The sequence below is a fragment of the Myzus persicae genome, unplaced genomic scaffold (genome assembly GCF_001856785.1).
Source record: "Myzus persicae strain clone G006 unplaced genomic scaffold, MPER_G0061.0, whole genome shotgun sequence".
Lineage (NCBI taxonomy): Eukaryota > Metazoa > Arthropoda > Insecta > Hemiptera > Aphididae > Myzus > Myzus persicae.
The window spans coordinates 74723-93433 of record NW_019103857.1 but is presented as its reverse complement, the minus strand read 5'-3'; the positions used below and the strand labels follow the sequence as shown (position 1 = coordinate 93433).

The 18711-nt window shown below is 27.3% G+C and overlaps 2 protein-coding genes across 3 annotated transcripts; one reads left to right on the top strand and one right to left on the bottom strand.

The window, feature by feature from the left end:
* The first annotated feature begins 397 nt into the window (after positions 1-397).
* Positions 398-7178, top strand: LOC111035496 (protein SERAC1). Its single transcript, XM_022317139.1, has 14 exons — positions 398-1004; positions 1555-1749; positions 1817-1938; positions 2006-2098; positions 2202-2337; positions 2411-2554; positions 2743-3009; positions 3426-3633; positions 3693-3854; positions 3911-4041; positions 4105-4263; positions 4327-4473; positions 6388-6454; positions 6872-7178. Exons 1-14 carry the CDS (start codon positions 734-736, stop codon positions 6933-6935), a joined length of 2166 nt encoding a protein of 721 aa, XP_022172831.1. The 5' UTR covers positions 398-733; the 3' UTR covers positions 6936-7178.
* LOC111035497 (protein SERAC1) lies at positions 7104-18711 on the bottom strand. Of its 2 annotated transcripts, none has more exons than XM_022317140.1 (8): positions 18614-18711; positions 17791-17877; positions 14042-14653; positions 10721-10848; positions 10506-10649; positions 10294-10437; positions 7422-7488; positions 7104-7251 (listed from the first exon to the last, which is right to left on the bottom strand). In XM_022317140.1, exons 1-8 carry the CDS (start codon positions 18634-18636, stop codon positions 7176-7178), a joined length of 1281 nt encoding a protein of 426 aa, XP_022172832.1. In that variant the 5' UTR covers positions 18637-18711; the 3' UTR covers positions 7104-7175. The 2 variants fall into 2 exon arrangements, with proteins under 2 accessions (XP_022172832.1, XP_022172833.1); XM_022317141.1 differs by lacking the exon at positions 18614-18711 and adding an exon at positions 18183-18267.

Sequence of the window (18711 nt, the reverse complement as noted above, 5' to 3'; positions counted from 1 at the left end):
GGATAGGTTGCCGGTAGCTAGAAACCCGCTGGCCGCCATGAGCCTGTGCCGTGCAGGCGTGCAGCACAATACATATTGGCGATGAATAATTATAATTGTTAATTACTCCACTAAAACGCAACATTTTTGAAAATCGCGCGGTGAAAATATGAGAAGAACCTCTATTCCAAATTTCAAGTTCGTACGTTGCGTAGTTTTTGAGTTACAGCGATCAGTGACCAAGTGGTATTTGGATTTTATATGCATAGATTAGTACGAACAACTGACACTTTACGTGGTAGCGCTACTAGGTTCTTCTACAATTCAGAAACTTTACGAGTCACCTAATCACACCACGATTATAGAATAGATAATAGATTATCCTTTTTATTCTGTGTTATCCTTTAACCGTGACGTGTTATCAAATTATATTATAAAAGTATAAACATAAACAACAATATCAGTGCAAATTGTTGATTGTTGACCATAGTCTGAAGAAAAAAATTGGCAATTCAATTGTTTACCATTAGCAAATAACATTATTTCTTAAAAATCGTACGACATGGAGTGACGAATCATATTCGTTCAAACGTTTACATCACAATGGACGGTGATAAATGATAAATGTTATACCTATTGTTGTACTCATTAGCTTGAAGCTGCACAGAACACTGCCTACTCATTAGACCCTGGACAACGTCAGATTGATGGCGACGGTTGATCAGTTGCAAGTGTTTGCTGAAAACTATTGAACATGACAGGATTGTCCATGTTTAGATCGATACCATTCAGTAAGTTACGCGAAAAGCTGGCCAAACTGTCCAACAGTGTGTCAGAAAATCACAAACAGATCCGTTTATTTGCCGAGTCCATAGCCTATTGTGTGGTAACCGGCGGTCTAGGATGGCTGGCATACGAGTTTCATGAGACGGTTTTGACCATTGAACGTTGCGTACAAAAAGATCCAATGCTGTTGAACTACAAGGCACCAGAATATATATTTGTCGACAGGGCCGCATTCACTGGTAAACTTTATGCACTTAATACCATTTGAGCTGTACTGCTGTAGACTGTAGTAGATGCCATATATTGTCAGATGATATTTTTGTGTAAAATATATTGTTTTATTACTATTTCTTATGATTTTCAATTAAGAATTAGGCATTGAATTTGAATTTGTGAACTTCTGTGAAACATTAGTGTAATATTTTAAAATTACTGTCAGTTCATATAACAAAAGACCATTGCATTATCAGAGGTTGTTTTTGAAAATTAGTTTTAATTTTTTTTTTAATAAACATGATGTATGAAAAAACTCAAACATTTTGGGAGGTGCTTAAACAGTGCCCCTGATATATGTATGTATTATTATTATTATTTATATTTATTTATTTCAATTCAACCCATTTCAATATCACCTTTTATACCTAATATATGAAATTAACAGTTTTAATATTGAAGTATACAAATATTATTGTATGTAAAAAATACTTTTTTTTACTTTTTTACTTGCATTTGTTTAATTTTGGAATTTACTTTTAGCTTGTTATGAATCTTATATTATTATTTGTATAGAACTCGATGAGTATCAAATTATTGATGGTAACAGTATAATACAGCCAACAAACCCTCCTGTATTTTTTTTACAAAAATGGAATGATTTCAAACATAAAAAGGCTTGGAAACTTTTGGAAATAACCAACAAGTACAAAAATTCTAAATTATCCTGGGTAGCAATTTCACGATTGACCACCATGACTCATCTAAAAAGTAAATATAAACTGGTAAAATAAATATTTATTTTGCATTTTTATCTTTAATTTTTTTTTTTTTTTAGATTCAGATTTTCAACATTTAGCACAAATGAGTGAAGCACATACTTTGGTTGGTTTGGCTCGATCAGCCAATGCTAATCCTAAATTTTTCTTACCCCCTAGAAATATAAGCTGGACAAAAGATGTATAAATAATAATAATTATTTTTTGATTTTTTTTGATTACCTAATAATTAATTCATTTTGATTTAGGAAATATTATACAAAATTCGTCATTTGTTAATAAAATTAAATGAATTAAATGAACACAAATGTTTATCTTACTTTATGGCATATGCATTTAAAGTAAGCAAAATCATGTATTTAACATTTCATATTGTGCTTTTTACTTGTTTTTAGTTATATTATATTACTTTACTTAATACTTATATGTATTTATATTTATTAGGATAAACAGCATGACTATTATCACCTAGAAGACGTACCACCAGATTTTGCAAGTATGCAAATAGACAATGATAATATATTACAGTTAAGCATAAATGCTTTACGTCACCATTGTAACAACGAAACAAATGTTACTGGTAAATACTTTAAATGAAACCTATTTATTGTAATAATCAGAATTCAAAATTGATAAAATAATATTATAAACAGCCATGGTTAAATTGGGAGGTCTGCAAATTTTGATGGCTATATATCAGTATTTAAAACACGATGAACAAGTAGCAGAAGAAATCGGAAAATTGTTGTCTGTTGCTTCTTTAAACAGAGATCTCATCCAAGATATTTTTTCAACCGGTATAGTCTAAAGAATATTGTTTCAATAGATATTTATTATAGATGTACAAAGTAAATATGATATTTTATTATCAGCTCAGTAAAAACAAATACAAAACTACGCACTATTTATTATTTAGTTTATTTGTATCCATTATTAACAGATAATATTGTTATAAATTATTTCAACTTATTTATATATGATTTAGGATGGATCAGTATTTTGTTTGAATGGAAGAATCACAATAATTTTAGAATTCAGTCATGGGCCAACCGAACATTATTAAATATGGATGATGAAGATCCAATTAACGGAAATTATATGTTTGGGAAGCAAACAGTATTATTATACCCAAAAAATAGATACCACCAAGATGCTAAAATTGATGTAGTTCTTGTACATGGCTTATTAGGTGGTGTCAGCTTTTCATGGCGTGAAAAAGATCTACATATTAATGAACCTCTTGGCCTTTTTGGTAAATATATTATAATATATTATCACCAGTTATTACTAGATCTGCTGTTCGTAAAATGCTGTCTGAATAATCTTGTAAACAGTAAATGGGCTTTAATATTGATTTCTTTAGTTGACTTATCTGGTTGAAAGTCCCTTACATATTTTTTTATAGACACTTATTAATAGTTTACCTCCTTATCCTGATAATTGTTTTAGGCGCAAGCATATTTTATATGAAAATAATAATAATAAAAATAATCAACATATACATTTACATGGTTTGAAGTGTAAATTAAATTTTTTTAATTAAGTATTTTTTTTTTTTTTAGCAACTTACTCACTGATCATCTTTGTGTATATATATTATCTTATACTTATAGTTCAATGTAATTATCTTAATTTTCACCTGAAGTAATTGTATCTTTTTAACTATAGATATGAATAATAAGAATGAATCTCATAACTCATCAAATACGACTACACTAAAAAGACCAGTTGGTGAAGATATGCAAAACTATTTGGATAGTTACAAAGAAGTCAAAGCTAGAGAATGGGACTTGATTGGAAGTGAATTTGAGTTTGTTTTGAACGACATACCACATAGAGAAAATTTAAAAGGAAATGGGGTTTATTCACTACAAGGGTAATATTTTATTTTTACAATGATATTTAATTGTATTATACATAATTGTTTCTCAAAAGGAATGATTCTATGGTACGACAAACTGCTCTCAATGAAGGTTATAGTCAATGTTGGCCATCCGATTGGTTACCTACTGATGAAGAAGGTCTCCGGGTGATTGGTGTTGATTATAGTACAACATTATCTGAATGGTTGCCATCTTGTCCTTTAAAACAAAAAAAGTATGATTTTCAAACTTGTTTCATGATGACTATTTAAAAATTATGTGTGTTTTTAGTCATCGTACACTCGAAGGGCGCACAGACAAATTGATGCATCAATTACTAGCTATTGGTATTGGTGACCGGCCAATAATTTTTTTGGCTCATTCCATGGGTGGACTCTTGGTAAAAAATATGTTGGTTGCAGGTAAAATGTCTACTTGTAAAAATATATGAACGCAAATTAAATTTAAAAAAATAACTATTTTAGCTAGTAAAAGTAATGATCCAAATGTGAGAAAACTTTTTGAGAAGACAAGATCTGTATTCTTTTTTAGTACACCACATCATGGGTCACCATTAGCTACTTTAAACAGCGCGTATCGATTCTTTTTATGGCCATCAGTAGAAGTGGATGAACTAAGAACTGGTATTTTGACTTTTGTTAGTCAATTTTGATATCATATTATGTTAATTCATTTTTTTTTTACAGATTCACCTAAGTTAGTATCCCTTCATAATGATTTCCTAGAATGTTTAAAAGATAACCCAATGAAGATTGTTACTTTTGCTGAAAGCCTTCCAACAGAGTTCACTGCTTTGAAAGTACCTATACTATGCGTACCTAAAGATGCAGCTGGTAAGCTTCAATTGTTTTATAATTATATTAAATATATACAATTTAACAACTAACAAAATATTCCCATAGAAATAAATTAATAATTTATAGATATTATCTAGATATTAGACAACTGAAAAATGAGTGTAGTTTAATTTAACCTTTTCACTGCTACACTATTTTAATTTATTTTATACTCTGCAACCTGTGGTATGCTTACATAACATACTTTTTTAAAATTAATTTGAGATCTATACTCTGTCTTACAAGAAAATATTCCAGATCTGCTCATATAATACGAGGTTTGTCAACTGACTGGGCTGTCGTAACCCCTCCATGACAACAACCAACTGTAGTGTACCAGGCAAATGTTATCGACTGCTGTTGACATTAAACGGCACCACATGTCACTACCTATCAAACATTTTGTATGAGATGCGCAGAGACTACTAGTTTTTGTTTTCATGTGGCATGTTTTCTGGTTAGGCAGAGTATATTTTATGATCTAATTATTCAAGTTTAAAATAATACAAGCAAGCGTTCCCTAAATCTGTACAGTTACTGTCAAATGATAATATCATAAAATATAAGGATGTAATAGTACGTCTAGAGCAGTGAAAGGATTACTTGAAAGCAAATATTCTCCAACTCCTAAGGTTAGGACAAATTAATAAAAGTTACAAATAATGTATAATTAAAAAAACACATATGAAATAGTGCAAGCTGTTGTTAAAAACTCATCTCGCTTTACTTACCTTTGTTATAGTATCCTGGTGTTCAGTGGTATTACATTTTAAATTATGATAAATCATCAACTTAAACAAATTTAGAACATCATTCATATCTTTATATTTATATAATTATTAATTTTATAATTCTTTTTCACTTTGTGTTACTGTGACAAGGTTTTTTTTATACCTAAAGCAACTGCTTAGAAATTAAAAAATGAACCTCTTCAACTTAGACTAGAAGTACTAATTTAATTCAGTTTTCCATTACATGACTCTAAGAGTGTTATTTATAAAAATATATAATAAAGAATATTTAAAAGCATACATTTATAAACCAAACACATTCCTTGTATCATTTGGAATATCATAAGTACCTAAATCTTTTTATTGAATATTGAATATTGATTATTATATTATTAATATTCATTCATATGACAAGCCTTTATGTGTTATTTTTTAGTCCAAAGATTTCTTCGAGACTTATGATGCGTTAAATATATTTTAAAACATTATAGCTATAATATGTTTAAAAAGCTATTTATTAATTAATTTTTTTTTTGTGACTGGTTGCTCCTGGATACACTTATTCCATAGTCTTTTGTCAATTTATAGAGTATATTGTGGAACAAGTTTTAATCATTGTTTTATGGACCCAACTCAAAATTAACTAGATATCTACAATGCCATCTGTCTATCCAATTTTTGTTTTTGCATCTGATAAAGATTTCCACATTAGTCAGCAATAAATTGCTTGAAAATTATTAAAATAAATGATTAATGCAAAAATGTGGACTAAAAATGTTTGGTATTAAATTACTTTTAGGATATAACGTTTTTGTAACTTAACTGTAAAGTAATCTGCCATCTTCCTATGTATCACAAACAAATTTGCAATTAGTTAAATCCTATTTATTACACAATCATTAATACAAAATAAAAAATGAATAGCATTTTTTGAATTTTATGAATTAAATATAGGTATATAGTTAATATAGTTAATATAGTTATTTAATCATATCTGTGTTATGTAATTGTATAATATCACTCACAAGTCACAAATCAAAATAAGTGTTGTTCATAAACATTGTCATTTAATGGAGCATAATATGTATATAAATATGTATTTACCAAATAATACATTCACATCTAAATTAAACATTGTTTAGTGTTATTTTATACACAATGTAAAACATTTTTTATTTAGATCCATCGGTGGGTGAGCTTTACGAATTGCCATTAAACCATATGTCTATCTGCAAAGCCGACTCTAAGTAAGTATAAAATATTGTTTGTAATTATAATTTATTTGTACTTAGTTAAAATTCATTTATATATAACTAACACCCAATAGTTTTTGTATAGTCATTAGTCGTTTTACATAAAGTAGCTTAAACAGTTGCTTAAAACATAGGCGGAATAAGGGACATTTTTCTGGGGGGCTAGAATTGTATCAGCATTACAGATCTCCATGATTTATATTTTAAACTAAAATATAATTAAAAAACTGGAGGACAAGTCCCCCTAATTGCGTCTATGGGTTAAAACAGAAATTAATGGTTAGTGGCAGTCTTTAAAATATATATATTTATTTTTCTTTCTATAAAGTACTTTCATAAATTGTGTGAACAGAACATAATCAAATAAATGTTTTTAATTAATATAATGATTAAGTCTCGTTGTTTTTACAGATTGTCATTTGTTTATCAAAAAACATTTGCTGTGATAAAAACAGTTGCTGCATACAGTAGTTAATTGGAATAGTGATTAGCCAAAATTCCAATTATTATAAATAATTTGTAATTATATTGTATTGTTTGTAACTGTCCATAAAATATTAACGTATTATTTTGAACTAACGGTTTTATTTTATATTAAAAACATTGTTAATAATAATTTATTATTTATTTATATTCTGATATATTGGTATTTGTGACATATAATGATCTCTTGTTTACTTTTTGTATGTGTAATATACACTATTTATAACAACCTTTATACCGCTTCTTCGATTGTTGATTGCTTTAATGATTGTATCATATTAACCAGCTCTTGATAAAGAAAACAATTCCTGCAATATGTATTACTTTAAGAGTATTTGTTAAGTATTTACAAAAACGGTAGATGATTAAAACAATCTTAAATTACTTATATCATTGATTATAAATTTTATAATCAATGCTTATGTGTTTTATACTTTATATTATACATTTTAATAACTAAGTTTGTTGTAGTTCTTACCGATTTTTTGGTTTACAAATATTTCGATGATCCAATGGAACACCATATAAATCTCCAAATCCTGGATCTTAATAAAATAAAAAAATAAAAGTGAATATTTGATTATACAATAATATGTACCATAATCAATGGTATGCCCAGTTAGGGGTTAGGGGGAAGGGCTTTTGGAAACTTCTAGGCACGCCTCATAGGTCCTATATTATAGAATGATTTTGATTCTATCTTAAAACAAATATTATGTTTTTATAATTTGTTCAGTACATAACTTATTGTATTCTGTAAATAAAAATATTCAGTGTTCCATTAAATGGACTACATTAATTTTTTGAGGCAATTTTGTTGTTGTCTATACACTAACTATTATTTGTAAATCTGAACCATCAATAGGTAAATGGACTGTCGCGAAATCCTGATTATTGAACCAATCGTTGATTATTTTTAAGCTTGAATTTTAATTTTAGGGGAATAGAACACTACAGTTAAATGAGGGAACTAAGTTAAAATGCTTATAAAAAAAAAAATAAGGCCTACTTATTTTACAATATTACATTTTCAGACCAAAATTCAAATGTTTAGATTAGAGTTTTTCAAATATAAGCTGCTATTTACAAAAATGAATAATTTCTTTTAACATTGTGATACAAGTTCAAAAAAATTTTTATTTTTAAAATCACAAAAAATATAATAAATTACTAAAAAAAATGTATCACATTAAATTACCTTGTATAATTATTTCCATGAGTAAGTGCTGTGAAAAAACCATATATACTCTACGCCACGAGAGAAGTAACCCTTGTCTTGACCAAATTGTGCATGAATTCACGCATTTAAGGGGCAAAGTGGAGAAAATGGAACCTAGTAACGCTCACTGCTGTCGGCCTGCATGCGTGAAACGGGTACCTTCTTTTGTGGCGCGGAGTTTATGACATATGTGGCTAATATTGATCATCTTGGGACCCTTAGTAAAATCATATTTATTTTTATGTTGTTTTATTCGACTACCCAATAGGCAGTATCTATAATAAAAGTATAATAGTATAATCATAAGTGTAATGTGGTGAATTTTTATGTGGAGGGAGGCTGTATCCCTTAACCATTATACACCTGCTATGAGTATACAATGTCCATTACAATATATTAGTTAAATAAAAATGGAATGTATACCTAAAGAGTAAAAACTTATAAATATTTGAGTTGTGAAGACACTAGGTATATTGTAAGATTTTCTATTCTATGGTTGAGTAATAAATAAATAATTTTAGTACCTAGGTAATTACAATTTTTAAATACAGGGTAATTCACTTATCATGCTCACCCCCAGCATTTCCTGTAAGAATGATTTTATTCTGATTTTTGGAATTTTTTTGTACTACTAAAAGAAATGTTCTGTGGTGATACAAACTTCTGTTTTTCAAATGAGAACCCTCTTTTTTAATGTAAATTAATTGGTGAATAATATTTTTGAAAATGTTGATGTTCCACATTCAAAATTTGATTGAGTAGTTTATTAGTTATTACTAGTTAGGATGCTGATTACTTTTGCATTTTTTCCTTTTGTTCCTATACAATGCTATCCTAGCTAAAAATTTGTTATATGTTCCCTTGGTGCAGAATATTCTAATTTTATTTTGCATTTTTTTGTTTTTCAATATTTTCCATTTTTCAACATTTTTAACTCATTTTTTCATCTTTTAGGTCATTTTTTGTAGTGTTTGTACAATGCTGGGCATAATTCTCAAATTTTAGATTAGAGCAATTGTTAAATCCAAGTTTAATTTTTTTTAATAATTTGATATAATGCTTAAAATGTTAATGTATACTATAGTTTATTAATATTATAATTTATAATTCATATTTTAAATTACTATTATACCCATTATCACACCCATATCTCTAATAAAAATTATTATTGATGAATACATTTTTTTCACTTAGTTAATTAGTTTTTTAGATTATTTTTAAGGTAATTTTTTTGTTGTTTTTTAGGACATCAACATCCTAACTCTAGTTACTAAAATGTTTGTATTAAGGATAATAGTTCTTAAAACTGGTTCAGCATAATTATAAAATAGATGTGAAATTGGATGTTGTTCTTATTATACCATTTTTACAAATTATTAATATTGATAAATTAATATTTATAGCTGCAATTTTCAAATCACCATGGCCCAAATATCTTATAAACTCATTATTATGTGGACCTTTTATCCTTAGAGCACAAAGTTAAACAACTCAAAAACTACTTGTACAAATTTTGATTTTGATATGTCATAAATTTCAGAAAAATTATCTACTGTATAATTTATAGTTGAATAGAACGTGTTCTTGTTTGAAAAACAGAAGTTTTTCTCTACTGGACCCTCTTTAAGTAGTACAAAAAATGTCAATAATTTGAAAATATGGTAGTCTTAAAGTATACCTATAAAATTAAAATTAGATTTTGAATAACTGCATTGTTGAAGAAAAAGAAGGGAGTGAGCATGCTTGGTAAATCACTCTGTGTATAATTACCTTTATAGCTACATATAACTATTAATTCTATAGACGAATAAACCAATCATATTATACAACATTTAAACTATGCAGATGTACCTGTTGTTACCTAATATTAATATTAATTTTAATTGAAAAACTGAAAATATAAAAAAAATAAATAAATTTAAAAAATTTAAGGCAAATTAAAGTGTTACTAATGGGTGGCTGCTTTCCTCAAAATTTTTCAAGCATTATGTACAAATATTATTAAGAATATGATGTATTTTTTTTAATTATCTGTATATATAACTAATCTCATTCACATCTACTTATTGTGCCATGTGGTATAGATCGTAGATCGCATTTAAAAATAAAAAAAAATAAAAAAAAGATGTACCTGCAGACTGTATAGAAACAATTCTTAAATAAATAAGTTTCATGAGTGTCAATTTGGTTTCAATAAAACTCTTCACTTGTATTTGTCTATTAACGTTCATCATTTCATGAAATGTTTTCTGAAGCTTTTGTATATCTTGTGTATCTGTAGCAAAAATTAAAACCATTATTAATCATTCCTCCAAAGTTAGTACAATCATGTAGGTACTATACCGTTTACTAACTCTTGTAATTCAATTGATCGTTGAAACAGTGGTAGTTTTATATTGGCCAAAGGAGATCCGTTATGTGGAACACTATAAAATAATATTCCTCTGGTATTTGTTATGATTTTGTGAGTTTGCTGGTTTTCATTGGCTGTAACAATAATATTGAAAAACAATAATCAAAGATTCACCCAACTAATGCTGAACAAATAAAATTAATACCGTGAACTAATATTTGTTTTATGAACAATCCCCCTTTAGAATGACCGACCCATGTAATGGGATGCTGTCCGACATGTACATTTCTTAGAAGTGATATCATCTCCAATCCTCTATCTTTCATGGTTGTTCTGTATAAAATACAACTATTTGAATAACTATAATTATTAATCTAATACCTATATACTGGTGTATATAATGTAGGTAAAGGTAATACACCTAATATTCAGTGCTTGAGTTGGAAAAAAATTAGAAGGGAAACTCAGTGGATGTTGGATGAAAGAAAGAGAGTTTCCACAAAATTAACTGTCACCTACCAGTGCATCAGAAACACTGACAATTTACTACTTTACTAGTAAATGTTGCGTTCTCAGCTTTACGTTTCAAAAAAAAAAATAGAAGGGGGAAAGAAATCGGGGATTTCCATCAAAGAATATACACAAATTCAAATATTCATACAACTAATCAGGCTCGTCATTTTAGTCAATTAATTCGATTGTTGGTGTCATTACCAGTTCAAAATATTAATATATTATACCCACTCGATATTATTGGTGTTAGCCCTGAGGTCTCTGTGGAAACACTATAACTAGATGTCCAGTGAAGATGTCTAGAACAAATCAATTTTCATCGGGTCGTTCCCTCTCTAGTTATAGTATATTTTTATTTTTTAATATAGCATTTGTATGATCTGTAAAGTCATTTTTTTACTTTAAGTACAAGTGATGTTTAATTTGGATTTAAAAAAATATTAGAAGAAGAAAATTTAATTAATTTAATTAATTAAAAAAAAATAAAATTTACAATATTTCCAACAGCGGGTCCGTGTGAAGTGGCCATCCGCATTGATATACACAGGTAAAGTTATAGAAAATACAAGTGACTATAAATGCTATTTTTAGATTTTTATAATATAGGTACCTATATACCTATGTATTTTTTGACGGAATATGGTAATCATACACCTCTAATTTATTATTATCACAATTAGTTAAACAAACTGTTCGTGTCTCATGGATCGTGATTGTAGTTAATTATTAATTTGAACATAAGACAACATTCTATCATGTAGGTATCAGCTAGGTAAAAACCATTTAAAATGAATTTTATAACATCATTTTTGGCATTTTAAGTGCATTTTTTTGACATTTTTTAATGCATTTTTTAAGGTTTTTTAGTGCATTAAATTCACAGCCCCACTGATGAGGGATAGGTAACCATATGAGTTAATTATGTTTAATAATTAAATAGTGCATGTTAAAAAATCAGCCATATCCCTAACCATGACAAAATCATTTGACCACCACTATTTTAGATACAAATTTTAATAACAATCCCTCTCCCCTTAACACAACGCATATGCCTTATGGCCTACACAATAAATAATAAATATTATAATGTTTGTATGAACGTGGACCACACTCACAACTAGTGTAATTGACTACCTATATCTATGTAAATTGTAAATACCCCAATAAGTACTCGTTAGTGTTCACTCATCTGATTGTTAAGTATTAACAATGGGGATAAGTACATTAATCATGCAACATGCTAATATCGTTTGTAAATAATGTAAATATTATATTATGAATATTATATTATAAATTATTCTGGCTCCTGATCTGTATTTATTAAAAATGTGGAAACTATAATGTCACTCTATCTGGAAAAAGCAACAAAACATCACACTGACTTGTGCATATTATTTACACAGTTATTTTAAAGAAAATTCGAACTCTGGCTTCTTAAATTGATGCTACCTGTTGGCGGGGGTGTGTTATCACCAAATGTCATATTATGCTGCCCTTCTCCACTGTCCTTAAGATTTTTTTTTCCCATATAGTTTTCACTGTTTAGTGTTTCAAAATGATGATCGTAAAAAAAATAGTGTAATATTAATATTATCACTACGATTTACAAAATAAAAAGTAGGTACCTATCCAAAGCCATATTAAATTTATGATTTGCATTTATACACGATACGATTAGATATGTACAATGTGTTTAAATATATAATTATATCATACATACTATACCTACATAATATTGCAGGCTAAATTTGCTATAATTTGAATTTTAACAACCAGGAAATTAGACGATAGTCGTGCACTTATGCACCCGAATAGCCTACACAAGGTGCCGTGTTAAATTAACATTGTTATTAAACATTAAGATGACGTCACACCCTCACGTGTTGTCTTATGCACGTAGATACCTACGACATATCATTGCATTTTCGTTCACAAGTTTCAATAGTGTGCTGTTAGTTTTGATATTAGAGTGAATCTCCTATTATAAAATTTAAACGTAAGATTATTATTCACAGTCGATTTAATCGGAAAATTAATGAAAATATGTTAATATACTGCTCACATTATCACAAGCTAGTCTCATAATATGGAGTTATCATTTTTAAAGGACAACGGAGTGCGGGATCAACTAGCACCTAATATATAATTGGATATTTCTTCTACCTAAATTTATAACCACTATACTCACAATATAATTATTTATTCATATTATGTTGCTTTTACATAATATCTTTAAGTTTAAATCGTTATTTCATATTTAATATTTGTATACATAATACATATAATTATACTTTCTTTCTTTTTTGTTTTGTTATATTTTCTCTATTTTGTTCTGTTTTATGTTATTTGTATTCACATTACTTTTAAGTTGCAACCAATATTATGTACACTTAACACAAACTGTCACTACAATATTTTTGTAATTGGAATTTATTTCCGTTAATAAATTATTATTATTATTATTATTATTATATGGAGTATATGCTTCTATTAAAGTTTAAAAAAAGTGACCACTAGGCAATTAATATTCATTCAAATTGGTGTAAAAATAAATAACATTTTTTAAATGGGATACAAAAAGAAACATAAATATTAAGATAACATATTATTATATTTAGTTAATCGTAAGTATTCAGAAAAATAATAAATTATAGTTAGGTATACCTAAAAAATAGACAAAAATATCATTATGACCATAAATAGTACACAAATAAGCAAATTATTTTAAAAACTATGGTAAGTAATAATAGTCTAGAAAATCAACATTTTATAAAATACTTATACAGTTATACCCATACTTGTTGAATTGACAGAAAATTGAAAAATTTTGCTGAAAACTAATTTTGTCTTAGAGTTTTAATATTTCGGATTATTTTTAAAAATACTGTGAATTTATTTTTACTTTTGAACGGTAAAACTAACTACTCCCATTTTCTTCCAGAAACCAGGTATTATCAAGGTTAAAGAAGGAAGCATTTTTTTTGTATATGTTATTGTATTAAAAATGACTTACCTAACTGGTTTGCTTAACCATATAGGTCTCCATAAATAAGGGTCGGTACTGTAGCTAATGGTTATAACTCGGACATATGGACAATCCAGTGGCAACCAATCTCTGGGCCAACAATTAGTAAACTCTTTGATCTCGTTTCCGATAGCCAATCTTTCAAATTGATTTATTTTCGATAAACCGGAATTTCTGACGACCACAGGCTCAGGTTTCTGATCCACTTGTTTCCACACACCTTGTTTCCAAGTCTTAAGTTTGTCACCCCTAAGTCCATGTATAAAAACTACGTCCATGCAAGTTGATTCGTGTCCCGGGTCGTATAGTACCTCACATTTAACTTCACATCTTTTAGGACCATCGACTTCTGAATCAGCCCAATTCGATTTTTGATCATAAGTATTTAATGCAATATTACATTTTTCTATCGCAAATCTCGCCAACCACCAACTGTATTTTATCAGCCATAAAAAAATTGAAGTCATCGATGCAATCTCATAGAAAAACATATTCTTGGTCTTCACCCAACATAATATCAGCATTTGCTGGTATTGTGTGATGTCAGGTTTAAAGTAACAGATGACATATGCAATATCTTGAGTTGTCTTCATAATATTCCTATTATAAATTAAATAATGTTTATATTAATACTATTTAAGAAATAAATCATTTTCAGATTCAAAGTTAACTATTGATAGTGATATTTCTATAGGTGAATCCCTTCCCCCCCAAAAAAATATCTACTCAATCAAATTTGTAACGTAAATTCTGAATTTATAGTCCAAAATATCACATTCAAACATTCAAAATCATAAAATCAATGCCCAAAGGTAACCACAAAATATAACAAATAACAATAAGTAGGCAAACAATTTGATTCTTTTATCATGAACCACTCATTATTTCAAAATGTATTAACGTTAGGTTAGGTTGAAAAATTATTTTTTGTACATGGTATCATGGTTTCAAGTCATTACAAAACAACGTGTTATAAAACAAAACAAAAATGTATTGACTTTAACTTTTTTTAAATGACAACATACAATTTTAATTTAATATTTGAAAGCTGATAAATTTTTTAAGTAATTCGATTAGTAGAAATCGAATTTACAAAGAGTAGCTTATGAGTTATGAGATATAAGTGTTAACTTAAGTTAATATGAGCTTACATTAGTATATTACATAATTTATCGTAATTTGATTTTTTTTTTTTGTACCGAAATACTAAGAAATATATTCTGCTTTCGAAGATTAAATTTAAATTGTATGTTGTCATTCAAAAAAGTGAAAAACTTAAAAATATATATAATATATTATATAAGGATAAAAAGTATCAAATTATTTCAATTATTTTTTATTTAAAATCATGTTGTTTTGTAATGACTTGAAACAATATAAATACATTAAAAAATACTTTAAATAGTACTTTTTAAAATAATAAGTGGTTCATGATAAATAAAAATCACCTTGTGATTAGGGATATATGGTTTGGTAGAACTAAGAATTGCCAAAAACATCACGTCATCACGTAGGTTCCTAGATGATGACCTATATAATATATCATTTATTTTAATAAACTAAATAATTATTAAAATACTATATACAAATTTGAAATATATTAGGGTTGTTAACTTATTCGTCAATTTCAATGTAGAATAGAACGGTGTACCTATATAAAGGTTTGTGGCATATAAATTAAAAGTAGCTTAAATATTTTTAACATTTCATAGTCTATAGCAGGGGTGGGCAACTGGCTGCCATCGAGTCTTTTGCATCGTGCCCGACCTACATTTTCAAATTATATTTTAAACAAAAGCAATAAGTTTCAAGTCTCTACGATTTTTTGGAGTTAGTAAGTACAACAAAATAACTAAAACCATTAATGAACAGTTGTAATTTTTCGTTAAAATATAAAATTCCATCAAATTTTGAACTTCAAATGTGTATAAAAAATGTATGCATTTACAATTTTAATATTTTTAGATTTTTTTAAGAAAAACTTTCGAGAAAACTTATATTGAATTTTTAGCAACTTAAACTAAGAGTTCTGTGAATTGTTCACTAGGTTCAAAACAATTTTAAAATGTATTTTTGTAATGACTTCATATTATTAAAAAACATTATTTTGGGAATCACTTATACTTTACCAGTTAATTAGTTTTAGATTTCTGAATGCAACAAGGAAAGTATTAATCTTACAATGAAGTTTTTTAACAATTTTTTTTCTTCACTATTTAGAACAGTAAAAATGCTTTGATTTACCACTTTTAGGTAGTCTCTTTTTAAAAGTAAAAATTCTCTGTACAGTAGTCCTTTTCAACATTTTCAGGAAAAACGGGTTCCTATTTCTGACTAAATCGATATTGATTTTGGTTGAAACTCGAAAATGAATACTATCTAGTAGACTTGAAATCCCCCCCCCCCCAAATATTCATATTAATATTTACTGGATATATTATAAATTTATAACGTAATTTTCAAAATACTATGTTGACTCTTTTTGTGCTATATAGAAATTTTACATTTTTTTCTATTTAAAATAAATAATGTTTTTGCATTAAAGAGCTTGAAAATGTTATTAATCATTGTTAATAAGTATAGGTATTAATTAATAATACTCATATAAGGATACAGTGTTACATCCTAAATATACCCTTAATTCGTTAACCTCGATTAAAAAATATCGAAAGTATACATTTTTATAAGCGTTTGAAATTCAATTTTTTACACGATTCATCAAAATGACAATAATTTTGAAAACAATTTGTAGATCAAAAATGAAAATATTTAATTTAAAAAAAAAGTATAATATGTAAGTACACTTTTTATGAGAAATTGAAGTGTAAATTCGGACTAAATTGGGTTAAAAAATAATAATATTATTATTATAACAGTTTCATCTAAAACGATTTTAATTATTTTGTTGAATTAAAAATATATTAATCGTACGCAAACATGAAAACAATCCACTTCATAACTTAATTTATAATTTTCAATGTACAATGACATTTCAAAATATTTATGCCAGCTTGCATGAAAAATTGATTGATTTAATAATTCAATAATATTTAATGGACCAATCAAAGGCCACTAAATCATATTTAAGAAACCATTATTTAGCTTTTAATTGATTCTGTAAATGTTTAGTGATTTTGTATGCGACTCAACAATAGACTACCTATCATACATTTTTTTGTTATTTTTACATTACTAATTATATAGGTATTTAAAATTTAAACATTTTTTTCATTTTTTTCTATGAATATATGGATCAACATTTTCCAAATATGTAAATGTGTATTTTTAATTTTAAGCTATTTCCTTATTTTTATATCACACAAATATTCACCGTTTTAAGGTAAATCGTATTTCCTCGACCAATAATAATATAATGACTGCGAAATTGTCTGCAAAAATCAATTCAAATTCGGTAGGTACCGGGTACCCATATTATACTAATAGTAAAATGAAAATAAAATATTTTCAATAACATATGCTGTGAGACCGATTGCGTTCAGAATTTTTTTTGTATAAAATGGTTAATCATTGCATTAAAATTTAATTTAACGATTACAGTGACCTACTCACACCACGAAAAGATAAAATCGACACTTGCTATACCGCAAGTATTACTGTAATAACTTAAAAGAACAAATAGTCAATTGAATTTAATACACTATAATATGGCATGTAGGTATTAATGTATGCGTTTTATCCTCATAAAAAAACGATTTAAATTTGTATGTAATACTTACTGACTCTGACACGTCAACACAGCTTTTATAGCATTTGGAAAATACTTGAGCCAGGTATGGTCGGTGCCGGATAGTCGATCTTCCATTCTGAAATTACATAGTTTGTTTTAAATAGGTAGATGTACCTACTCATGTACCTAAAAAAATATTCTCCAAAATATTTTTTTCTTATAAGCCATTTATAATAAGACAATATTGCTCCGACAACATTTTAAAACTGTTATTATTAGTATATATAATTGTTAAATATATTTAATATATTATTTATAAAAATTGTTAAAATTCTTGGTTAATTGCAGTGCTTAATATGAAAGATGATACCATGTCAGGTCTTTTACGGTTGTTTTATTTAATAAATTGGCTTTAAATAAGACTAATTTATAATACTGTACTTGCTACTCGCGGTTTTATTAATTTGACATTGAACTCAAAATGTATGGTTTCTTGCTTGGCTCAACAATATTGTAGATAGTAAAAATAAAAAGTCGTGTATGTATTCCCATATAAAATATTTTTTAATTTATTAAATGATTTACAAATAATTAATGAAATTATTGTAAATACAATATACAACTGGTCATATTATATTTAATTTTTTTTATGTGTATATATTATTAATTAGGTAAAATATATTTTCAATAGTAGATCAACTAGATCATGTAAATATTTTTATTTTCTAAACACATTGTTCCGAGTGCTACAAATTAGTTGGATATAGTTCTTATCAAGACAACTCTTCATATGTAAAAAATGTAAAGATTTTCGTTATAAGAATTATTAAATTATTAGAATAACTATAGATAGTAGAAATAAATTTACTTACTCGTCATCTGCAAATGGTCGCATGCGTTACGAACGTTTAACAAGAACTAACCGAGTAGCGGCCAGCCAATAGTCAGTTTGACCTTCTTAACAGCTGTA